The following is a 27,435-nucleotide window of genomic DNA, read 5'->3' as shown; positions in this document are numbered from 1 at the left end:
AAAAATCAGTTACGTGGCCGGGTATTTGTATATCCCAACAACAAAAAACAACTAATTACTGATCTGAGAGTACTCACAGTTACTGAAAGCTAGTTCAAAGTCCCTAACAACTAATAAAAAAAATCATCCATCTAGGGCTATCAAGCAGTACACATCCAACATCCAATGGATTTAATGTAAAGACGTCATCAACAGTCCGAGAAAAACGTGACCTTGACCAATGCCAAGATATGAAATTGAAGATCATTGAGTACCCCCCCCCCCAAAAAAAAACAAAAAAAAATGAACAGATAAAAGGTTACTACAGATATAGCACATCTATAAAATAAAAATAAGGGTTGGTACAAACAAATCTACAGGACAAATGGATGATTTCAGCTTTCCAATTGTGAATTTTCTAGAGGTTGCGTTTTAAATCATGTTGTTCTGTATAAAATGTCGCTGCGTACAAGAAAGCTATTTCATAAATACGTTCAAATGGTAGAGTTTAATTCATCCCTTCGAACGTTTTACGGATACCAGCATGAGTTGTGATCAATGTTGAAGACCGTACGACAACATGTGGTTGCTGACGTCTATGCAATTTTGGTCTCTGGTGAATAATTGTCTTTTTTGGCACTCATGCCACATTTCTATAAAGCAAAACAAAAAACAAATTAACAAAAATAAAAGTAAAAAATAGGTAGTCATTCTTCGAGATCAGTAGATTTCAAAGATTGGTATTACAACTTGGCTGTTTAGATTCTTTTTATCGGGGAGAATATTATTGTGAGTGGTAGTCTTATATCGTGTCTTGATTGGGTATTATGTCTTTTTAATGAATTATGATTTGTCATTGGAAGTTTGTTAAAATACGAAATATTACTAGAAACTTTTACATATCGAGCTTGAAATATGGTTTGATAATATATCAGCATTTCGTGTGCATTTAATTCTAGACGCCATCTACTTTAACCATGGTAATCGATATGACATATGAGGACTGCCGAGGGTCACATAACTTATAAACATAAATATAAATAGATAGAGACCACATGCAATTGGATTTTTCTAGGTTTGTTTGATTTCATGTAATAGATTAAAAAGTAAGTTAATCATTGTGTTAACCTGTATACAGGGCCGTAACTACATTGAGGCAAATGAGGAAAATGCCTCATGTTTTAAATTTCAAAAAAAAAAAAAAAACCTAAAACCTAAAACAAAAGATTGTCTTCATATGATTGTCTTCATATCAAATTGTTTTCACTGAAAGTGTCTTGCAGGAAGCCAGTTCTCTTCACTCTCTGCATGATGTCGCCCCTGCATGTTTTTCGTAATCCATGTTTCTATTTTACTTTTGGTTAATTAGGCGGTTTTCAGAGTTGATGGTCTATTGGTTGTACTTCTGTGTCCCGGGTTTGTCTTTTGTTCATTTATTGTCCTACTTAATGATTAGTCTGAGTGTTGATTTTCGCTTGTAAACGTGTCACACTGTGTAATGTTGCATGTCCACCGATGTCCAGGCATTATGCGAGAAAATATTTTAAGAATGTACGATGCTACTGGAAACAGACTGAAAAGTGGTCGTTTCTGCATGGAGAATTGAACTTGATATTAAAGAATACGAAACTGCCTTTCTTGTATATAAAACCATACCCAATTTTTCTTAGTATGGATTGCAAAATTAGGTATTTTCTGTAGGTGAGATATGCACAGACGTGATAGATATGTATTATAAATATAGAAAATTGAATATCTTAATCAACAAAAAAAAATAGAAAAAAAATGACTGTATCAAATACCCAAGCGCCTGTGGATAAGACTAGATAGCTGACATGGTTTAAATTAAAGTAAGACCACTGGTATCAAATCATTTGTTGAAAAAAACATCAATGTATTACCATATGACCTTTTACATTCAAGGGTTACATTTGCATAATTTAAGTCGTGTTCAGACCCTTTAACAAAAAATAAAAGAATATGAAGTACACGTGCACGGAAGCTAATCGCACACAATGTCAATGTATAGAAAAAAATACAAATGATCAATGGTCAAAGTTTTTATTCCTGTTCTTCATCTTGATAGTTGCTGGAGGGTCTTCAATAATGAAAGAATCATAAATACCGTAAAACAAGGTCAATATGGTCCCTAGTGTCGACTTGAGCAGTACTAGTATTTAACGTATATTACTGCACTAATGACTGTCAGTCTGTCACTATATTTAAATCTAGTCATAAAAAATCTCAAGTCAGCACAATACAAGACAAGAACAGACAGACAGATCCGGTATTAATGATTAAGAGAATTACGATTTTTGCTTTATCCTACATATCGGTCTTTTAATGTTTTGAATTTCCCTAAAACTTTAAAGTCTTAAATAACAATGAATCTATGTTTTTGCTTTGAGACCAGAATATTGTCGAAAAAATAGCTTAAAATGATTTCCGTTTCTATGTAAGAAAGAGTCCGGGAAACGCTCAGAATGCACGATTTTACGTTATTTTTCTCAGAGCTTCTGGGAGCCTTAAGCGGCCCCCAGACCCCTCGCCAAAATTTTTTCCCCTCGCTACGCTCGGCGAACATATTTTGCCTCAATATTAAAAGGGGCTAGTTACGGCCCTGGTATAAGAATGCTTATTTGTGATCGAATCATTCAACAAAATGATCCACCTTTGTTTCACTTTCAATGTTGACATTTAATGATCGGACACACCTAACACTTGCGTAACCATTTTTGTTACAAAGGATTAATTTGAAGGTCACATGAATACGGATTCAATGAGGTCGATCGATGTTTCTTCGCTTTTTTTTTTTACAAAATTTGAACTAAACTGGCTGCTAAAAGCAAATAAACATATGATTTCACTATTTCATATCCAATCCATGTATTGTCTTGATTTGTGTTGTCTCTAAGAAGAATTCTAAAAACTCCATTTATTTATATATATTAATTAATGGAGATTTGTGATGTCGGAATTGCTAAAATACATAAAATAAATGCATATAAGGATAAAAGCTTCCTACATGTACATGTTCATGACATCATGAATTATATATTGTTTTGATACTTAAGGATGTATATATCTAATCCTATTAAAACTGTAGAAAAGGTCAAATTATTAAAATGGTGGACTTGATGAAGTTTATTTTTTTACTTTTTGGAGGTAAGGATTTAGTGAAAATTAAGGTTCTTTTTCATAAAATAATTGTCGAAATTGCACTTTCGTTTTTGCGTTACAATGTAACAATTGCGCTTGAACCAATATGTAGTTCAAAAATTGATCGAAAATTGCATTTATAGCAATACTTGTTATCTTCCAATATCTCGACATGTCGATTATCTGTGGTGTTAAGGATCCACTTTTTGTGCAATCTGTCTGTCCGTCATAAAATGTACATTAAATCATTTTACCCTGGATGTGAGACGAAAATTTGTTTTTGAATTCTTATAATATGTTTGTTGTTATGCCCCATATATTTTGTTACAAGAAAACACCATAACGAAACCTTGTATGACGCCACTTTTAAGTATATAAGAATTGTACACGCAAATCTTTGACAGTTTATAAACTAAAAAGATATGAGCATTTACATGTATGCGGAACGTTTCTTTGGGGCCAAATCTCCTTCAGATTACAAAACTTTCACATTTCGATTTCAGGTATGGGGAGGTAGCCAATACAAAATATAACAAAAAAACACAGGACGACTGATGAAAAACATATAGAATGGGTTCAGCTATATAAAGCTCATATTCACAAAGTTTCCTCTAAATATATACTTTTGGCATACATTTTGACATTGGCGTAAAAATTGACTTACATCAAGTACATGTATATAGGAAAATGAATTTGAATTAATTCGTTTTCTCAATAAATGCTGACAACGCTTTTTTCTCTTTCTATGTTTAATAAATTAAGAGAAACCCTCACTTTTATTGTCGCATATTCTAATATTCGAAGAAAATTATATACCAACACAATAAAGTTCAATTGAATTTTATTTTGTCTTTGTTGCTAGAAAAAAAACTTAATCAAATTGAATGCTTAATAAACGGAATTAAAGGAAAGAAAGTATATTTCTGTTTCATATCATAACTGTCTTTTTCAGTGAGCATCACTGTTGGTGAAAGGTGTTTCTATGAAGACGGTTCACGATATGGAGATTTCATGCTATGCCCTGGTTCATGCTGTGGGACGAGCATAGATCCATGTTGTGTGTAAGTTAAAACGATTGTATGTCTAAAGATATGATATTTCGCTGAAAACAAGGTTACTAGTAGTGATTTGACTAACATAAACCGTCATCTTCCGATCGCATTATGTATGTTTTATTTTTAATGTATTTTTTAACATGCCTTGACAATAAGAGAGATTTAGTTGTGCATATCAACAAAACACGAAGTAACTTATTTTATTTACACGGTAAAGATGCAGCTATGTACAATAATTTTCTACAAAGCCCTCTTCACAAACTTCAACGTGTCTTTAAACTCCTTTTGTGACCGGCTTTGGAATTTCTTTACTTAGATTGTACGTAAAATTCGCTATCATATGGAAACCAAATAGCCGTCCATATGCAGCCATTACAATATCAAAGACCAATAAAATGATTTGTTTTTTCTTTATTTGCCTATTTGTAAACTTTTTGTTAACAAAATATCAGGAAAATAAATGGAGAATGCGTATATGTAACAGATCTAGAAAACTGTGAAAGGGACGCAATCCAAATCCGAACCTGTTCGGTGTTTTATAATAGTACTAGTAAGCATTGTGTAAAAGTTTCATAACATTTGGTTGAGGCAATCTAAAGAAAGTTAGAGGACGGAAACGAAGATTCAACAATATTTCCATATATAAATGGCATAACTTTAGAACAGTACAAGTGACTTCACCAAAATTCGAACAGGATCTGTGTCTTGTGGTAATAAACAATCATCATTTAAGATGTCGACGACTTGTTTCAATTGTGTGGTATTGTCGTGCGTCTTTCATTTCTAAACCATCGTGCTTTGAATTAACAAAACACTGCTTTAACCATGACGTTTGTTAACTCTATCTAAATTATACGAAAAACTAATGAAACCTGCTTATTTCATTCAGCAATGAAACAATAATATATATTGCTACAAATAAAATATATTAGAACGATATTTCCAAAATCATAAATGTCTGACTCTGTAACTTACTTGAATTAATGAGATTTATTTCACGATTGGACTATAATTTTAGTGATTCTGGGTCCGTGATTGCTGTTTCAACGGGAGCTATCATATGTGCAGTATTGGTATTTGTATGTATTGCAGTATGTTGTATACAAAAATATCAGAACAAAAGACGGAACTTACCAACACACCAGAGAGGAATACGTATGTATTATTGTTTTCTTCCATTTAAAGTTTACCAATAATTATTAGAAACAACAACACATAAAGAACAAAATTATTTCTGGTCTTAAAACTGGTACTATATAGATAGGGATCTTTAAAAAATACCATTATTCATCCTATTTCAGTTAACAAACTTTTTTCATCGATTTCGGAATTAAACGTTAGCACTAGCACACCAGAGGCAGTACAACTATTTATGTATTACACTTGATATTTAAAAGTGAATGAACAAAGCTTTAAATTCGACTCTTCATCAAAAATTGGGCGAAGCATTTTAAAAATAAACTTCTTCTTGTGTGGTACATTCCGTCGGTTTGCTGGGTGTCATCGGAGACTACAAACGCCTTTGTCCCTTTTTTTTATCTATGTTAAGATTATTAATAAGAAGATATGGTATGATTGCCAATAAGCCAGCTCTTCACAAGAGACCAAATGACACAGAAATTAACAGCTAAAGATCAACGTGCGACCTTCAACAATGAGTAAAATCCATACCGCATAGTCGGACATAATAAAGCCTGAATGACCGTTTTCAAAAAAGACAATTGTCGTCATTCTCTGTATGTTAGCTTCATTTATTTGCAGAAATGCTTCTCACGGAGATAGTCTTTCTATATCATTTAAAATAAAAGAAACAACTTTAAATTCTAAATCAGTTTATAAAATTATATCTATACAACTAATTTCAGCGTAGATGTCTCACAAAATTTTCATTCCTCCCAATGTAAAACAATTCAAACGAAAAAACTAACGGCCTGATTTTATGAACAAAATACATATGATACAAGCAACAAACGACAACCACTGAAATACAGTCTCCTGAATTGGGACAGTCAAATACAGAATTAGGCGGGATTAAACTTGTTATAGATGGCACCAAACCGTCCCTCTAACCTGGAACAGTGATGCAAAAATTAAAATAATGAAAATACCGAACTACGAGGAAAATTCAAAACGTTAAGTCCCCAATCAAATGTACAAAACAAAAACACACTATACAAAACAATAAACGAAAAAAGGATATGATAAAGAGCAACAAGCAACAACCACTGAATTACAGGCTCCTGGGTTGAGACTGGAACAAAATGAACATGGCGGGGTTAAACTAGTTTGAAGGCACCAACCATATCTCTAACCTGGGACAGTAGTGTTAACAGTACAAGATAAGAACAAACTATAAAAAATCATTTGAGAAGGACTTAACTCATCAGATAGATACAAAACAGAATTACATTTACAGCTGATTGCATTGAGTGTATAGGCAAAGGTAATATCTTTGGTTAGCTTGGTTGCTGAACCGTGAAGTCATTATTGGGTTTGGTAAACTACCCTCTAACTACCCTCTTTTAAGAGTAGACTAGTCCGACAGGTAAGAAGTCTATCTGTCTGTTGTACTGGGCTACTTCGAAGGAGGGTAGTATACCTGACCTAATAATGACTTAATGGTCCAGCTAAGAAGTAAGCCAATCAAAGATATTACCTTTGTCTACACATTCAATGAAAACGGCTATAAGAAAAACACAGATTGGACGAAGCAGAGTGTGCCTATCTGGCTATTCAATTTAATTATATGTTAAATGCGTTTAGTCTCACAAAGTTATATTAAACCTCTATTAGTATCTTTAAATTGGAAATAAATTGGAAATAATTTTGATTCTTTGGTTGTATTGCAATCAAACGTGATATATCACTATAATTGTTTTTTGTCAGGTTCGATTCAGGTCAAATACCGAAATATGAACCAACTTGACTGTCATTATGACAGAGGTTTAACTCTTTCTTGGGAATTATCTACATGTGTCATTTAAGAGTATGCTAGATATTTCAGATTGTAACTATATAATAATCCATTATACCTTTATTTGACAGCACAAATTCAAACAGTCAGCAATCAATTCCATGAATTTAATACAACTGAGAATGGGCAACTTGATGTGCCACCTCGTTATAGTGAACTGTATCCCGTTCCTAGTTCATCAGATCAGAACTCTATAGATAGATCCAGACAGAATTCAGTAGGAAACCGAAGCTTAAGTTCAATCAATAGAAATAGTGATCTACGAAGGCCTTTAAGACGTGGAAGGAATTCTGGATCGGCTACTCAAACTGAAAATTCTTCGACAGAATCAAATCAAAACAATGCACCATCTACAACGTTACAGGAGATTGATAATAAAACAAACGAAGACCATGAACAGAGCTCCGCCGTTCTTGTTTCTGAAAATTCTAGCAAATGTGAAAATAATGACACACCCAGAGAAGATAATTTAGCAGTAGGAAATTCAAATGATACTGCACGTTCAAGTTTTATGACATCGATTGTGGAAACTTTACCTAACGTGTTCGAAAGTGATAAATAATAACTTTGGACGCTTTATTTGTTATACATGTTTGTGATTTTAATATTCTTCCAGTAAAATGTTCAAAAGAAAATATTCAATACTGAAATACAATATGTGATGTATCTTTCACTGTCGCAAGATTGTTACGCGAATTTTACTCAAGAAATATGTCTTGACAAAAAGAGCTTGACTGTGCATTTTCGAAACAAATCCATGCACTACATATTACTTAATAACTAATGTCATGTGCGGAGTAGCTATTATGCATTCTGGTAGTTACTATGTATTATTTTACATATGTACTTTTTTAAACTATAGACACGAATTTACAACTATTTCACATAATGCAGTTCATGTAACATAATCTATAGTCAATTGTTCAAAGTATGAACAATATGGACGTTCTGTCGAGGAGGACGATAAATGATATGTCATAGGATACATGTATGTCATCAAATATTGCATTCGAACTTATAAATATTTGTCTATTTATGTAAAAATCTGTTAATTTCGTTTACTTTCGTTTTCTTTGAGAGATATTTTTATTGTATATTCATTAAATTTCAATTATGACATAAATTAAGACATGCATTTATAAAAAGTATTCTAAATTATAATAATAACAAATAATAATATTTATAGAATATTAAAAATAATGATGAGTAAATAAATGTGTGTTTCATGACAACAGGAAATGAACATCCTTCATATAAATGGCATTTTCTTAATATATGAAAAGGATATAATAATCGTATTAAATAATAAATATTACATTGAAAATGGTGGACATTTATACATATCTGACATTTCTAACCTTTGGTAGGTTTCCGAGCATAATATCAAGGGTTATGTTTTTTTTTCTATTTTTCCTCTTGTGTGGACTTTAATACTGAATTTGGTTCTCTTAATATCTGGTATTTTCTTGAATCAGTTACATGTAAAAATAATATTTAGATATATTTTTTTAGCATTTTATGTTCATAAATATTTTTTTTTATAACGGAATGAATATGTATTAATAAAACTCAAATCATATTCGATAACAAAATGTAAAATATATTCATGTGTAGATTTCTGTGTTTGATTTGTATCATTTTATATTAATGTATTACGTCTTAAAGACAATAACTGTAAATATGTAATGAAAAATTAACTATTTAACAGTCATATTTCTTGTACATCATGATCGTTTATTAACGAGTTGTAGATTAAATATTTCCAATCCTTAGATTATCTCGTATTTTAGTTTCAAGTGCACATTGTGACGTATGTTATTACACGGACGTGACAGGTTTTGAAGAGAGTTCTTTGTGTCCTGGTACATGTTGTGGAACAGGAATAGACCCTTGCTGTGTGTAAGTTTGACAATATGAAATTACGCATTATATTAAGGAATATGTAATGTACAAAGTTGAGAATAGAAATTGGGAATAATTCAAAGAGACAGCAACCCGACCAAAGAGCAGACAATAGCAGAAGACCGCCAATGAGTCATCAACGCAGCGAGAAAATCCCGCACACGGAGGTGGTCCTAAGCTAAATAAAATGTGTACTAGATCAGTGAATATGGACGTCACACTAAACTCCAACATATAAATGAACTAAAATTAAAAAAGATACAAGATAGCAAAGGCCAGAGGCTCCTTACTTGGTACGGGCGCCAAAATGCGAAGGGGTTAAACATGTTTTATGTGATCTCAACCCTCCCCAATACATGTACCTCTAGCCAATGTTGAATAAAGAAACACACTACAATACTCACAGTAAAACTCAGTTTAAAAGAAGTCCAAGTCCGATGTCTGAATAGGTAACAAAAGAAACTTTAAGCAAAATGACAACGATGCATAAATTAAAGGACTACTAGCAGTTGTTGACATGCCAGCTCCAGACCTCAATTAAACTTATTGAAAGATCATGTCTTCATCATATGAAAAGTAAGTACAATTCCTCCCGTTAGAGGTTTAGTATCATACCATAATAAAATATATGAGTAGAAAATAACCCGTATCATGTCAACAACTGGTTTCAGAATAAATGCGTGTATTTCTATACACACATGTTAATGAATGATGAATAAGAAGTATAATTGAAGAAGACGCTTGTGTCTTGTGGTGGGTATTAACTAGAATATTTTTTTGTTGAGAATTAATTCTCTTTCTTTCCTTTTTCTATATACACTGTGTAACAGCTTATATTCAACATTTCAACATGTTGCTTCATAGCACAAGTTCAAATTACTCAAAGCCCTCTGTCCACCTTTGATTGTTGAAATCTACCAATTTGTATTTACCATTATATCTTTGAATATATATGGTACACCCAATTGGTTGTAACACATAAAGAAACATTGGAAGCTATAATGAAAACCTTCTTACTTGAAGTCGTGTTCAAACCTAACGTTTTAGATTAATTGATTAGAGTACAGTGGCAAATATAATCTACACATATTCAGTAATCATACAAAAATACCCCACACAATGTCTTAACAATTAAACTATCATGCAATATGAAAACTAGATTTGTAAACCTTCGTATGGGCAAGTTGGCCTTATAGACTATTTTGTTGTTGTTAATTGTAAATCATATCATCCCTGACTTTAAGTGTATTTAGAATAGCATTGGTCTGGAATGTGCTTGGCTAAAGTATTTCCTACAAGTGATACCTCACTTGTATGTTTTTGTCTTAGGGTTGCTATTTCATTGATGTCATTCCCATATATTCCATTTATAATAAATTTTATAACAGTGGTAAAATTATGTATAAGTTGTGACCAATGTTTTATATACATTTCTATATGATAAAATACCATTTCAAACTTTCAATCTATCAGTAAAACGCACTCTTGATTTTTTTTTTAATTAAAACTTTCGAGCCAAAACAAAGATGAATCCGAACGAAAATGTCTTTTGTTTCCATTTATACGTGATGTATAATGTATACACATGCATATATATATATATATATATATATATATTTTAGAGACCCCGGATCGATAATTGCCATAGCGATTGGAGTGTTTGTATCATTACTACTACTGCTTATCGTAACCATTATATGCTGTGCTGAAAGAAGACGTTCTAGAAGAAACACAATCGGACATGCTAGGCTACAGAGAAGATTATGTAGGTGTCAATTAATTGTGTTAAGGTTTGATTAATTACTTTGTTATATTCTAAACTAGATTAAGGACGAGTAGTGTTAGTTACGTACTTATGCAGTTTTTGAGTTAAAAGGGGGAAAAACTACTAAACTCACAATTTGACACACTTTTCTGTATTTCATATTTTTATTGTCCAACCAGATGTATAGGGTCTTTTAAATTATGTACCTCATTTTCATCTCTTTAATGGAATTTAATGCATTAACCGTAACCAAATCCTTACCGTGTCCCTTACTGTGTCCACACTCTTTGTTTCGCGGGCATCTTCTGGTACATATTTAATTGATGCCGTTTTCTATTGGTTAGCTATATTATTTTTTAAAGAGGGATATATTTCGTAATGTTTTACCATGTCTTTTTTCTTACTTGTTTAATTATTACATAAACTATTTACTTACAGCTGGATGGATGGAAGAGACAAGCAACACGCAAAACAATAGTTCAGCGATAACAAATGGAGCTTCTAGTGATCAGGCTCAAATGCCACCGAGATACAGTGATTTATATCCACATCCTCGTTCAGCCATGGGTAACACACGAACGAGTGGAACAGGATCAGAAGACAGACGGAGCTTAATTAGCTCATTTGGATCTTTTTTTAGGAACAGTAGTTTGCGGTGGTCAGCACGACATGGTGTTAATTCGGGTGAATCTTCTCGAGAACAAACCCCAGAAACTGAAATTATACCGAGCAATGAAAACAACCTTCATGAACAAGATACTAATTTGATTCATAATCAATTAGATGATACAAGTGTACCGACTGTTATCGTATCGGAAGATTTAGAAACTTCGATACCCAGTGTCCAGATTTCAAGTCTTGACAAAGCCAATTGTAAAATTATATCTGACAGTCGTTCAAGTTTGATGAAGTCAATAGTAGAGGCAGTACCTTCAGTCTTTCAAACCACAAACATGTAATTAGTAATGGCTCCAAATTCCGTTAGGCTAAACATTATTTTATAATAAAACTGAATTGATATTTTTTAACCAATTCTTTTTTTAAATTATACAAAACCAAGATTAACAGAAACATTTGAGTCATAGTAGTGTAAGATACGTTGTAATTGTTTTCGTCAGAATCAACCACTCAAATTTTCAAAATGTCGGTTGAATCACAGTAAAACAAACTGACTTACGAATGCATACAACACTGCATTATGGAAGAGGGAGTTGTATTAAAGAATCATATTTTACACATGAAATCGTTTCAGAAAAATGATAAAAAAATTAAAATTAAATGGAATCACAACTGCAAAAAAGATGACATCGTGCGGTAATTTTGTTTCCAGAAAGTTTTTTTCACTGTAACATAATGAATATGCCTCAATTGATATAAAAAAACACACAAATTTTAAATAGCATCTCCTAAAAAGATATCAAACTGAGATACACATCTGTGTAAAAAAAAATCGTAGAATGGTATCTTGAACGGAGAAAAAGTATAATCACAAAAATACTGATCTCCAGGGACAATTCAAATAGGAAAGTCCGTAAATGGCAAAATCAAAAGCCAAAACATATCAAATGAATGGATATTAACTGTCATATTTCTGACTGCTACAGGCATTTATTTATGTAGAAAATTGTGGATTGAACCTGGCTGTTTTATAGCTAGCTGAACCTCTCACTTGTATGACAATCACATTAAATTCCATTATATTGACAAGTTGCGTGAACAAAACAAAACAAACATACACAATGAGTAAAAATACAGATACATGCAGTCAAAACTGTGCTATCATCTTAATTACTATAAAAACAGACAAATGTTACAAATGATTTATAAAAGATCATTTTGACAAAATTCAAATATTATAGTTTACGTACATTTTTTGAAAAAATATTAAACTATTTTAAGGAATTTCTTTGATCATTATTGCATCTACCTTAACATAAATTGTTAGCAAGCTTGACGGGCATAGTCACAATAAAAAGAAAACGATAGGTTACTGTATACATGAATAAAACATCTGTTTACCTTCTCAAATATATGAAAACATGTAATGTAAGGATGTCTTTTTTGATACGGTTATGTTTATCTCATATATTTTATGATATATGATACTTAACCCCCTTAGAGAGGGAGTGTGCTTAATTTTTCATATGATGAATACATAATCATTCAATCGGTAAAATAGAGGTCCGGAACTGGCATGTCAGTAACTGCTAGTAGTCATTTTGCTTACCTAATCTGATTTCTGAAATTACACACTCTTTGTAAACAAGACAGTCTGACAAATATCAGAATTCATAATTTATAATTTTCTCTGAACTTTTTGAGCAATGCCTTCAAAATTCTGCAGGGACGTAACTTGTTGAAGTGTTTCAATTTAAGAAAAAAACAAAACGTCAAAAGCTACCAAAATAGCCTCATTTTGAGAACTGTATTTAGATATAAGTAGCATCTTTAAACCTATAAAAACGTCTTATACGAAGATGCATATTATGGTAACACATAACAGTACTCATATTTGATATTTGCAGTCCCAATGATTAACATGGCCATTTGTCTTTTTGTAAAGGATGACATGTTTGCACTGCTGCACTTAATGGACCTGTTGTATCCTACTTATGTTTTGATGAAATTTTCATGATCTTGAAGGGTTGAAAAATATACTTTTATTATAATGATATTCAAAAATGATATAAAGTTGTGTTCATGAAGCATCCAAACACTTCTATGCAACTTTTCTGGTTTGAAAATTTGAAAATATCAAGTCATTTCTTACTTTGGCAATATTTTTTAACATCAGAGGGCGATGGGTCGACCCAGCTTTAACAACGAGCTTGAGGGTTAATTTTAACCCGTAAAAGATCAAATGTACAGGATACGCTATAAAGATTGATTTTACTCATTAACACTGATCTCCCCAATTTCCTTTAGAAAATTAAGAAGGTCTTTCCGATATACTAGTACTTGTATTAAGTTTATTCAATTATTACCAATATTTAGATTTATGTATACGTACTGTCGGACATTAGTGAATTATATACAGCTATGTGGGTAGTAGATTTTCTAATTTTTCTCAGACTCAGAGGTAAATATTCCGTCAACCTTTAAACATGTGTTAATTACCGCAGAAACTAAAACTTATGAACGCTTTGATCTCAATTGTTGTTTTTCCATTTCGTTTTTAAACGCTGGTTTGTTTTGAAGAAAACTGGGATTCAATGTTGCAAATGTTTAAATATTAAAAAGAAGATTGGTTTGATTGCAAATGAGACAACTCTCCAAAAGAAACCGAATGATTTAGAAATTAACAATCATAGATCAATGTACGGCCTTCAACAATGAGCAAAGCCAATACTGTATAGTCAGCTATTAAAAGGCATCTAAATGACAAATATAAAACATGCATTTGCAAAATTTTACATTGATGGAAATCCTTAAAAGTCAGGCATGAATTGTTATAGGAGTTGGAAGATATTACAGTTTGATACATATTTAGAGATGATTTTTGGAAAACATCATTGAAGTACGCACTAGAAGCTGTCATTGGCCTACTGTAGTGAATTTAACTACCTTTTTATGATTTTATATATTTTGATTATGCAGCTCCTTGAAATATATTATCTTGTTAATATATTTGACAAAATATGCAATATTTTTTAATTAGGATCCGGCTTTATTTTTTATATTAATCCTTTATAAGTAGCTAACGGATTATTACCATTAAGGAAAGAAGAAAAAACAATGTGGAGGGAAAGTCTCACGTTTGTGATATTGGAGAGGCCTCTTTCAAAATGAATATATCAAACCACCTCCCACAGGTTATCACAACATAAAACTGTAAGGCGGCTTGATGTGACAGAAATCAAAATGAAATTCAATCAGTAAATAACTCAAATACTTCATGCCAATAGCCCTACTTTTGATTATACATTGTCAATTAGATATATATGGGCTGCAACAGGAGGCCATCATGTTTTTATATACAATCGTAAGTTAAAAACACAAGTGGTGGTAAAAACAATTGCCTCGAGAAATCTTCCACATGCAAAATTTTCATACATTTCCATTTTTTGTAAAAAACATACAATTATTCAGTTGAAAGGAATTTGATGCTCGATGAGTCTCAAAATGCACAAAACAGAAAATAATGTCAATCTGGAGCTTGATTCAACTTTTTAGAAAGCTCAGATTTGCTGTTACTGAGTACAAAAGCCCCAAAATGTTATAGGATGGACGGACGGAAACACGAACTGTAGGAAGAATGGTCAGATATAAACACAATTTTCTTTTCATTTATTTGGAGCGGGAATATAATTATCTTTAAAACATTAAAAAAGATAACAAAAATTACAAAATATAGATATAAAGAAGAACCACCAATAATCGACTTTTCTATGGAAATCGAAATGCAAATAAATATAACCAAATTGAATGAACATCATTTGGTCTAGATTGCATGACCTGTACAGGTACAACATGGTACATATTCTGTGTGTCCGTACCTCTGTAATGTTACTGTTATACTCTATGTTTAGGCACGCTCATTTAAGGCAACTTCATGAAATAATGTTTTGATATACCATTCAAATTGAGAAATTTACAGGCCATAAAATGCGGCTAGAGAAACATTAAACTACACCCTAAAGAATTGGTTGGCATCGTTGCAAAAATTAAATCGTATCTTTAATCGTACCTATGTTTGAATTTCGTCCTTTAATACCGACACTCTTGCATGTATATCTAAAACATGATTATATTAATCAAAAACATTTTCGAACTGCAATAGAAATACAAGTATTGTTTATGTTTTATATTTACCATTTGCTATCCTTTTATATACCTTTACAAATGATGATAATAAAAAAGTACAAATCAATATCTGGATTTAGTCAAAAATTGCATCGCATTTTCTTGTAATCGTTATCGTGTCGCTTCCTCAATGGACGTGGAGAGAGTTCCAAGACAATTGAAATGAACGGGGAAAAAAGGATCGATTGATTGGATAAACGGCTTGATGACGAGCCAGCGCGAAACGCCAAATCGCGATATGAAGAATAAATAGTAAAGAAATAATTTTGTATTAGGTATGTTTAAACCATGCATGTTTTATATACCTTCAACGGCTATATATGTATGTATGTATGTATATATCTCCGCCAATTAAGACGCACCCCTTGATTGACTGCAAGGGTACAGTGGATCCATGTACACTCCCTAAGGATTAATGGAGATGTGTCCTTTACAATATTATCCCACCACCAGAACAATCCCCACCCAACACCGCCCAAGGGAGCGTGTAGGACACCGGGAAGTCTGTTATTATGGTGGAGGAAGCCGAAGTACTCGGAGAGAACCACCGGGCCACTCGGTGGAAACAAACAAACCAGAGAGATATCAGAAGATTGATCTCCAGGTCAAAGTAGGGGACAACTTTGACCAACCGAGGCCCCCAAAGTACCCATTCTAGTTTAAACTCCGGTTTGGGTACCAGAGATGTGTGTGAGAGGGTGAAAATTACCCTTCTGATGTACTGATAGTTTTAGCACCCCGAGTGAGAATCGAACTCGGGACCTTCAGCACTGTAGTCATCGGTCTTAACCATTAGACCACGAACTCACACGTGTATAAACCTTGTTTTAATTATTTTGTTTAAAAAAAAAATTTAAAAAAGCTTTTTTTATATTATAGGTGTACTCAACAAAGTAAGCAACAGTTTAACGATACAACCAGGTCAAAGATCACAGTTACGTATTTTGTTTGATGGGTATGTATTAATGATAACAGCCTTCATATCTTATGTTTAACATGTCATATCTCAATCATTAGTTACAAGGTCAATATAAATGGATATAAAATTCAAACTTACAAATGTATCAATTATATTTGTTTATAAGACATATCGTAACAAATCACCTTGTTCGGTAGGACTGTTGCTCAGATCAAAATATTTCAAAACAACGAGTACCATAAAAGCGTTGTTCCTATGATGTATTCTAATTATATACTCGTATACAACGACCTAGTGTTCCCTATGTTTAATAATTCGTCATTTGAATGCTTACGTGATATTATTTTTAACTAACCTGCAAAAAAATCATTACAGATAATGGATCATATCTAAGTCTTGTATTTTAGTATGCCAGACTCGTTTTGTCTACATAAAACTCACAATGCAGTGTCGCTCGAATGACAAAAGTGTAATACCAACTAAACGACATGAAGATGAACTTTAAAAACAAAAAAATCAAAACAAATCTTATTCCTCATTCTGGTTTCGGCCATTTTCGACAGCGGGTAGAAAACCATGAGCGTTTCGAAGGACTATCATATTTTATGAACAATTTACAGATAAAAATACCATATGAATAAAATGTTATGCCAGCACTACAGCACTGACAATCGCATGAGTAAAATTCTCGGGAAACTGACCCAGACTGAGTGGTCAAATAGTCAAACATTCCAAAGTCAAAGACAACCAACCATATTGAATTTCTTGCAGAATAGTTATAATTTTTGGATTGCACTATAAAAAGTCTCTCTTTCATTAAACAAGTAATTGGTTTGTTTAATTGCTTCCTTTGGATGCTCGACCCTCTTTTTAAACTTTAATAAAAAATACAAAACACTGTGATACAAATCTCGATATGTATGCTATTAGTATTCATTTGTTCATTTTCCTTTGATTTCATTTTTTTTCAGGCATAGCGAACTCGTTTTAATAATTCTTGTATGTGCCTTAGTATTGTTAACTGCCATGATGGTAACTTCTTTTTGCAATCAAAAGAGGAGGATTAACAAGAATCTCAATGAAAATGTGTGACGACATTTTGATGTAGACAGTTTGAACAAGAAATATGTGCGTGTGAATACCGTAAACTTATGGCTGTAACTTAAAGTTGGACTCTGACAACATTTATATGCATTCGAAATGAATGAACATGTAGCTTAGATTGTTAAATATTCAAACAATCAACATTTTTGCAAAGACAATTCTTATACGAAAATGAATTAAGGTTTGTATTGCAAAAGAACACCAAAAAAACTTCAGTGACATACAAAATGAATAAAAATTGAAACATTTTGTCAATTTATAATGTTTATTCAATATAAGAAAATGTCAAGCTTGTTCGTGCTAAATTATTTAGCCTTGTTATCTTTAAGCTTTGTTTCAAAGAGATCATTATAATAATCGTTCCTATGTTTATCATCACCGAATGAATAATGCTGATCCATGTTTGGAGAGAATTTGTTTGCTGGTGGATCCTTCCCATATACATCTGCTAAAATACGCATGTAGTGAGAGGCATTCCCACAACACAAACCAATATACTGTATTCCTAGGGCTTTTGCTTCTTCAGCAAATTCTTTTATTTCTGTTCTTGTACATGCAACTCCTGGCAAGTCTACTGGAAATGCTGGTTTACCTGTAAGCAGAGTTGCAAATGAATGGAATGAAAGGATTTACATATCACCGTAGGGCCTTCAACAACGAGAAAAATCGAGATTGTCAAGTCTGCTATAAAAGTATCCGACTGGAACTAGAGGCTCTTAAGAGCCTGTGTCGCTCACCTTGGTCTATGTGCATTTTAAACAAAGGACACAGATGGATTCATGACAAAATTGTGTTTTGGTGATGTGTTTGTAGATCTTACTTTACTGAACATTCTTGCTTCTTATAATTATCTCAATTTATAATGAATTTGGCCCATTACTTACAGAGGAAAATATTTTGTTAAAATTTACAAAAATTTACGAAATTTACAAAATTATTAAAAATAGACTATAAAGGGCAATAACTTTTTGGTCATGTTGACTTGTTTGTGGATCTTATTTTGCTGACCATTATTGCTGTTTACAGTTTATCTATATCTATAATAATATTCAAGATCATAACCAAAAACAGTAAAATTTCCTTAAAAATTTCCAATTCAGGGGCAGCAACCCAACAACCAGTTGTCGGATTCATCTGAAAATTTCAGGACAGATAGATCTTGACTTTCAAAACAATTTAACCCCTTGTCTGAATTGCTCTTAATGCTTTGGTTTCAGAGTTATAAGCCAAAATCTATATTTTACCCCTATGTTCTATTTTTAGCCATGGTGGCCATCTTGGTTGTTTGGCAGGGTCACCGCACACATTTTTTAAACAAGATACCCCAATGATAATTATGACCAAGTATGGTTAAATTTGGCCCAGTAGTTTTAGAGGAAAAGATTTTTGTAAAAGATTAGAAAAAATTACGAAAAATTGGTAAAAAAATGACTATAAAGGGCAATAACTCCTTAAGGGGTCAACTGACCATTTTAGTTATAGTACCTTATTTGTAGATCTTACTTTGCTGAACATTATTGCTGTTTACAGTGTATCTGTATCTATAATAATATTCAAGATAATAGCCAAAAAACGGTATAATTTCCTTAAAATTGCCAATTCAGGGGCAACAACCCAACAACCGGTTGTCCGATTCATCTGAAAATTTCAGGGCATATAGATCTTTACCTGCTAAATAATTTTACGCCATGTCAGATTTGCTCTAGATGCCTTGGTTTCAGAGTTATAAGCCAAAATCTACATTTTACCCCTATGTTCTATTTTTAGCCATGGCGGCCATCTTGGTTGGTTGGCCGGGTCACGCAAGACATTTTTTAAACTAGATACCCCAATGATGATTGTGGCCAAGTTTGGTTTAATTTGGCCCAGTAGTTTCAGAGGAGAAGATTTTTGTAAAAGCTAACGACGGACGACGACGACGGACGCAAAGTGATGAGAAAAGCTCACTTAGCCCTTCGGGCCAGGTGAGCTAAAAATATGAAACAATTTAAACGAGAAAAGTTACGGCCTAATTCATTACAAATTACAAAAAAACAATTATGACCAACATGACTACAGGCTCCAGACTTGGGACATAAACATAAGGAAGGCTAGCAATTTCTACTGCATCAGTTGCAACCAGTAACATTTCAGCCTTTTCGATAAATTGGTTTTCAAATGACACATTTGTAAAGAAATAAAGCTACTGTAGTTTGCAAAAGATTACATTAGTCGTTTATGCTAGTTAAAACAACAGAAGAACATATTTGAACATTTTAAAAGACGTTAGAGGTACCTTTTCCTGGTATAGTTAAAGCCTGCATTGTTGGTTCTTTGTCCGTTGTAGAGTAAACTACAGGTAACATTGCCACTGGGCCCTGAAAAGATATTCAAATATATATTATAATAAATTCTAATGCAGACATACATCAAATCACTACATCAGGTAAAGGAATTTATTTGGTTAAATTAATGTCAGCCTATATTCCATCAATGAAAAAAAATAACATTATAAATTCCGCGCGTTTAAAGCGCTTTTCTGAATTTAAATGCATTAGGAGCGCTCAAATCAAAAGCCAGGGATGAAAGTACATAAACATATTTGGTGCTATTTGATCAAAAGGGAACTAAACTTAAGTATTTAGTCAAACTCATCTAGGACAAGCTAAGCTAGAGGGTTTCTAATCATGTATTTATCTCATAACTTATTGTAGATACATAGGTACAGAGAAAGTGCAAAACATGTACACGAAGATGCATCTATATACAAAATAATATATACAATAATGGAATTTTGAAAAATGATATTCTATAGATCATGTAAGTAACGAAGCATTGTCCGCTGGGCTGATGTCACACTAAGGGTTACAATGCTCAAGCAGTTATATCGACCGACTACTAGTGTAGAAAATAACACTATATATTGTTTTGCGTCCGAAGCGATTTTCTGGATTTACCGTCAATATCAACTTAGGTATTATATCAAAATTCTAACATTGCAATAATCTTTTCAAAGATTATAATTGTATTCAAATTCCTAGATATATTAATATATCAAAATCAACGATTATTTAATTAAGATTTTAACTTTCAGTTTGAAGTAGTATTCTTAAAATTCGGCCACGAAGAAGGGTTTTATACTATTAAAGTGGCACCATCATTTGCAGTAAAATGAAACCTGATTTATGCCATCTTACAGATAAACCAATATATTACCTTGCAAACCTTCTTGATTTCTTTGACAAGAGGCATCATTGTAACCGGCCCTCTGCTACAGTTTACTCCCACTACATCGGCTCCAGCCTCCTCCAGCTTTCTACATGCTTCAGGTATCGGCACACCATCGTGTGTCATATTTGTTTCGGTAGAACAGAATGTAATAACGGCTGGAACTAAAGCGAGATAAAAAAAAAAACAAAAAAAACAAATAATTACTCTTATGAATTGGAGTATTTATGATTCATGTAATTTTTTTTATTGACCGTTGATATATTTATTTCAACGAAAATATTGTATTAACATGTTACGTAATTTTTGGTTGTATGCATAGTTGTTGAGGATGAAATGGAAACTTTTAAATCTATGAAACAAAAATGAAAAATTAGCCAGGTATTCTTATCCATTCGTTCGATGTGCATGAGCTTTTGATTTTTCCATTTGATAAGGGACTTTCCATTTTGAATTTCATTGGAGTTCGGTGTTTTTGTCCTGTTTTCCCTGGATTGTTTATTATTACGACAATAAAGCGTGGAAATCTTATTTTCGCGTGAACTCGGATAAAACGAACAGCAGATTTTTATATTTCACATATACATGGCAAAGCAAATGTTCCATGGGATGCATTATGCGTCTCTTACTTTATCAATCAAATAAATCATTATAGACACCAGGATTAAAAATCCGTACGCAAGACACGCGTTTTTTTCAAAAAGATCCATTAGTGACGACCATATAAAAAAGTCAAAAAGGCTAAACAAAAAAAGAAGTATAAGAGCATTTAGAGAATCAAATTTCCTAAAAGCTTTGCCAATTAGGGCATTCTATTAACGTGGTAGAAAATCCATAGTTTTAAAAAAAAAATCAAAGTTTTATAAACAGCTATTAAATTGTTAATTATGACAATATCAACGAATATACAGGTCAATATAGAAGTGCTGACTACATTGTTTTAGATAATACCTTTTCCATATTCTTTAATACACTCTAAAGCTAAAAGAGCCTCAGCAAAGTCTGGAAACGTCTCACCAATGATAAAGTCAACATCTCTCGTCACGGCCCACTCAATTTGTTCCTAAAATGTTGATGTAATGTCAGACGAACATTGTTTTCAATGTGTTTGTTGTCCCTTTAATTTTATTGACACAACAGGTTAGACTCTATTGATGAAGGAGGCAGAGTGACATATTACTAAAGCCATTTAAAAAGTTCCATATGGTATTTTTCTACATGTGTGTGTCCAACGATGGATATTTTATGTAGTTTTAAATCGTATTTGCTAAAATTTCGCAGCAGTATAACCTTTAAAAAGCAATGGATTTATTATTTAGCAAAAATCCATTATATGTTGATGAAGTACAGTCATAAAGATTCGACATTTCCTTCTGCATACTGAATACATGTTGAAATACATAAGATTTAAGTGCCGATTTAGACCAACATGTTTCGTTCATTTTCAAGCCGTTTTCTATATAAGCTTCCGTAATATTCATATTCTCAACAACTCTTCTGAAATGTTTTCAGCCGAGCTTATTTCATATTTTGGTTTGTATGTAGAATTGCATTCTGTATTTATTTTTCGTTTGTCGAATCCTTGGTAATAGTGGAGCAATCTAAAATGGTTTGAAGTAAATCTCATTCATGGTAGATATACATCGTATATTTGCATTAATGTATTTGTTTTCTGCATTGAGACTCCTCATAAAGGTCTGTACATACACATTTGGTCTAGGGCAACGGTCTCAAAAATGTAACTCCTATCAGACCACTCAATGGATTGAAGTGAAACTTATACCAGACACTAAACTTACATTGATATTGTGCATTGTGGGTTTACATGGAAATTCTAGTTAAGCGTATATAAATCAAGGTGACAATAGTTGACTGATGCTCCAATCTCTTTAATCATTCAAGAGAGACAAAGCAATGTTACAAACAAAACCAAAGCAAAACATAGAGCAGCGCCTGAACTCGATAAAAGGTAGAGAACGGGTGTATAAATAAAATACATTTTTTCCATTGGAGTAGTGCACATTTTATGCATAAGGAAATGCCTGTACCAAGTCAGGATTATGACAAGTATTTTCCATTCGTTTGATGTGTTTGTTTTTAATTTTAACATTCGATAGGGAAGGTTCCACTTTGAATTTTCCTTACAGTTTGTTAATTTTTTTAATTCAACTTTTTTCTCCATCGATTGGTTTATGAGGGCTGCTTAAGCCTTCATTCGAAATGGAGCGGACTCCTTTTAAGCCATTAGAATCCGGCCGATCTGATTTTAATTTATGCAATTTGTGTTGTATTATACATTTCAAGTAAGGTTTGAGAACTATCGTTTTTCATTTTTAGCCATGGCGTTGTCAGTTTGTTTTAGATTTATGAGTTTGACTGTCCCTTTGGTATCTTTCGTCCCTCTTTTAAGAAAGATAGTCCACTGAATCAAAACTATGACTATTAAAGTTAGTAGGTTAAATTACCTTAAATATACTTCTAGCTTCCTCTATAGTTTTTGGATCGTGTCTGTTAAAGATAGTTGTGTTAGATATACCTCCAGCCAGTAATTTTCCATGTTTGTCTGCTACTTCTTTAGCTATATCTAATGCTTTAAAGTTCAATGTTTCAAGTTCATCCTCCCTGCCAACAACTCGTAGTTTTGCTCGGTGACCATAGTACTGTAAATACAAAAATTTGACAATTCACATTATTGATATCTTCTGATAAAATGTCAAATAAGCTATCAGAGGTACCATGCTTATAATTTTTAATACGCCAGACGCGCGTTTCGTCTACATAAGACTTATCAGTGACGCTCAGATCAAATAAAGCCAAACATGTACAAAATTGAATCGCCATTAGGACCCAAAATTCCAAATGCGCCGGAAAGTAAACATCAGTATGCTGATGACTTTTCTAAAACTAAAGAAGAAGAAGAATAATTGTGTTGATCATCTACATTTCGTGCCACTGGCAAAGCTAACCTAAAACCTGTACAAGTTTTAGCTTTCTAAAAAAAGATGGACTGCTTCGCTCTACACTAATTTAAGGTTTGAGTGTGCATTTGATTGTTGTTAAATTGGTATTGGAAATGTGGTATTTTTAGATATTTATTGATATAAAATGGATGTACTTTAAGAGTGTGCGTTTTACACCCATTCTTTAAAAAAAAATTAAATTCCTTGTTGAAAATTAAACCAATTTTAGACACGACTCTTGCGGTGTGCCTTTCTGGAGGTGTGCCTATATTGTCAGAGGTTATAAAATACAGATAATGCATTTTTGTAAACATTGTATAGGAACATTGTTTATGAAAGCAAATCGTGCAAATTGCAGAGTAACAAAGTAATTAAACACGTATTAATAATTGATATATCAGTTTTGAATTTATCTGTGAAATGTATGCATAATAAAACGAACATGAATTAATGACAGTTGATCGGAACTAAAATACACATAGTTTATTTTCCGGAATTCGATGTTTTATCCTGGACGAGAAAAGTCTGTAATTCTTTATCTCATTTAAGCCAATAGCTGTTGCTGTATCTCAGCCTCATTATAATGCAACCAATAAGAATCAATACGTGACAAGTAATTTATTCAAGATGGCGTGTATTTCTACTGAAACTAATAGCTCCGCACTGTGATGCGAAGCAACCAGGGCCGATGCAGAAACTGCTAGTGAATTAGACTATATGAAGGGAAAAGGACGAAAATTAAATCAAACCGTATATGCTTCGACAACATCACTTCCGGCATGTACGAACTCTTCGTGTAAAGCTCTAAGTTGTTCTGGAAATTCCAATACTACTTCAGGAACAAAGCATCCAGCACGCACGTAACCTCTCCTTTCAAACTCAAATAAATAACCCTCAGCAATAACAATGGTTTCCCCTGCAGCAAGACGTTCTCGAAACCCTTAAAAATAAATTTCTTAATTTATGTATAGTATGCATACTTATATATACATTTTCTGTAATAGAAAATTAATACAAAAAAAAAAAAGACTAGCAAAAATGAAAAAATAGAAAATTTTCTTCTTTCATCTAAATTAAAGAAAAGACGAGGTCCTTGATGCGCGACACATCAGAACGGGAGCAATACATGACTTTTATTTGAATTAGATTGATTCTATAGTTGGAATAGGATCCCAGTTAGGGTAACCAGTCCGGTACGGACACGAATGTAGTTCTTAAAAAAAATTGAACTTTTGTTATAAATTGTGTAGTGTTATTATTTCACTAGTTCTGTAACTGAATGTAGATTTATTTGAATGGGTAGGCTTTCTAGTTTGAATTTCTGTAAAAATTTTGATTGATTTAAATGTAATCTGGTGTCAGTACATAGAGTAAATTTCCTTAATTCTAGACTTTATTCTTCCCCGGAAGTAGACCGACTGACCCTGTTATCAATAAAAACAAAATTTTGCAATGGAATGCGGGTCATGAGGCACTGAGATTGTACTTAGACACTTCAAAATGAATTCCTTACATGAATCGGAAGTCCCAAGGTGGCTATCAAAATTATTAATTGAACAGGACCCTATGTATTTACTATGATTTTCAATGCGTTCCAATGGGGCAAATAATTGGGTCCCCGTTCCAGTTACTCTTTTGTGGTGCTGATCATTTTTGCAATTTACATGTCAAGCATAGAAGCTTAGCTTCTATCAGTTTTGAGAAAACAGCCAAACTGCTAAAAACAAAAAAACAGCAAAAATCAACACGATCTTGTCATGACTGATCATACTTACGGTTAGGTCTTGTACCCGTATGTAGCGCCTTTAGTTTTAAAAATAACAGTTAAAGTGTGAAAACTCCAAAACAAATGTTTAGATATTACTCAAATTTTCAAGGGGGTATCATCTTGTCATGCTGATCATTTTTGCAATTTACACTTTTAACCTAGCTGCTATAGATTTTGAAACGATTTAATTAAAGACAAATGCCAACAATTTTAAAATCAAAATTTCAGGACGAAAAACTCAGGGTAAAAGGAAACAGTTTATGCTTGTGTCAGTTTTTCTTTAATTTGTAATGTTAGAGTTGCTTTATAATCCTTCTTAATTTTCTTTTTTTTTTAATTTTGCCTTTTTATTTATTTTACTGCTAAACAAACATTTACGAGACATTTCCTAAGGCAATTAATATACTGGCATTTTTCAGTAAACAGATAAATAAGTAAGAACGAAAGAAAGAAAAGAAACAAAGGGACTTGTAGCAGAACGGACACCTCTGTAGTATATTGATACACGACGGTCACGTTGATTAATCAACCGAGACGAAATTCACAAACGTTATAGTCGACATTATATAGATGAGGCAAACAAACAGTTTTAAATGTACTAAATTTCAGAGGAGAAGATTTTTGTAAAGAAAAGCCACTTACGGACGACGGGCGACGGATGGAAAGTGATGACAAGAGCTCACATTGCCCTTCAGGTCGGGTGATCTTCAAACTGATCAAGATTTTGTGATGACAATCAACTATTAAATGCATGATCTGAACATTTACACACTGTTGAAGGTCAAATGTTCACTTCCGATCATTTACACACTGTTGAAGGTCAAATGTTCACTTCCGGTAAATGTGTCTGTTTTATCGGTTAGCAATCTTACACATCTATTTTTAAATATTAAAGCCTATAAATAATCATCAAACTATGTGTTTTGAAGAGGTGTAAACAAGGATATATTACATGTAAAAACTGAAAATAAATTTCAGATGCGATAGGCTGAGATAGATATCTTTTCCCTCGAGTTGATAAATTTTGTTTTTTGGCATGATTTATTTTGTTCTGCAAACTAGTTTTTTTATTTTAACTAATATTACCTTTAAGTAACATGGTAAGGTTTCTTTAAGTTTCGTTGGTGAACATAAAAAAAAAAAAAAAAAAATACTTGTTTTGTTTTAAAGAATGTACTGTGGCATAATATATTAATAATTAGTCGCTGTTGTAAATTATACATTTATATGGTTCTTCATATGTAAGAGTGACCATTTAAACGTGTTGAGTTCAGAAATCAGGACAGGTTATGTACGTATGCAAACTTTCTTATTGTGATAATTTTTAAATATAAAATTTAGAAGTATTTAAACGCTATAAATATGCATACATGTGTAGTTTATTTTGCAACAAAGTACTGATGCTTATAATACTAATAAACTCCATATGTGCATATGAATACTATTTGTTCTTACCTCGTTTAGACATCTTAGTCCTTCTCTGTCAACTCATAGATTGTCAAATCGTACCGGTCAACTGATACCTAATCACAACAATCATCGGTGTCAACAAAGTACTCTAATGAAAATGTATGGAAAGCTTGATTATATAAAGTAAAACTATGAAACCAGTAAACGATTTGTCAAATAATTAAATAATTAAACATATTTAAATAAGGACAAGTAAATACCTTTGACCAGAAATTATGCTTTTTTGTTTGATCAGGTAGAATTTGGCGCTAAAAATGAAAAAAAAAAGAAATCTTCTGTCAACCCACTGTTGTTGCAAGAAAAAAAAAAAATCAGCAATCTTGGCCTGTACACGTTTTTTTTTTATAGTTACGATAGTATAAAAATGCTT

General features: G+C 32.5%; 2 protein-coding genes across 2 annotated transcripts; one reads left to right on the top strand and one right to left on the bottom strand.

The window, feature by feature from the left end:
* The first annotated feature begins 3,063 nt into the window (after positions 1-3,063).
* Positions 3,064-11,862, top strand: LOC143049796 (uncharacterized). Its single transcript, XM_076223534.1, has 7 exons — positions 3,064-3,144; positions 4,091-4,199; positions 5,212-5,348; positions 7,239-8,530; positions 8,958-9,066; positions 10,692-10,834; positions 11,273-11,862. The coding sequence occupies exons 1-4, from the start codon at positions 3,105-3,107 to the stop codon at positions 7,727-7,729; spliced, it is 777 nt and encodes a 258-aa protein (XP_076079649.1). The 5' UTR covers positions 3,064-3,104; the 3' UTR covers positions 7,730-8,530; positions 8,958-9,066; positions 10,692-10,834; positions 11,273-11,862.
* A 5,969-nt stretch (positions 11,863-17,831) lies between these two features.
* Positions 17,832-27,193, bottom strand: LOC143049780 (betaine--homocysteine S-methyltransferase 1-like). The gene is made up of 7 exons (XM_076223513.1): positions 27,051-27,193; positions 24,577-24,767; positions 23,333-23,527; positions 21,819-21,930; positions 20,856-21,031; positions 19,936-20,017; positions 17,832-18,252 (listed from the first exon to the last, which is right to left on the bottom strand). The coding sequence occupies exons 1-7, from the start codon at positions 27,061-27,063 to the stop codon at positions 17,966-17,968; spliced, it is 1,056 nt and encodes a 351-aa protein (XP_076079628.1). The 5' UTR covers positions 27,064-27,193; the 3' UTR covers positions 17,832-17,965.
* Between the last annotated feature and the right edge of the window lie 242 nt (positions 27,194-27,435).

Source organism: Mytilus galloprovincialis, chromosome 1 (assembly GCF_965363235.1).
Source record: "Mytilus galloprovincialis chromosome 1, xbMytGall1.hap1.1, whole genome shotgun sequence".
Lineage (NCBI taxonomy): Eukaryota > Metazoa > Mollusca > Bivalvia > Mytilida > Mytilidae > Mytilus > Mytilus galloprovincialis.
The sequence above is the reverse complement of the archived record's forward strand: the minus strand, read 5'-3'. Positions and strand labels throughout refer to the sequence as shown.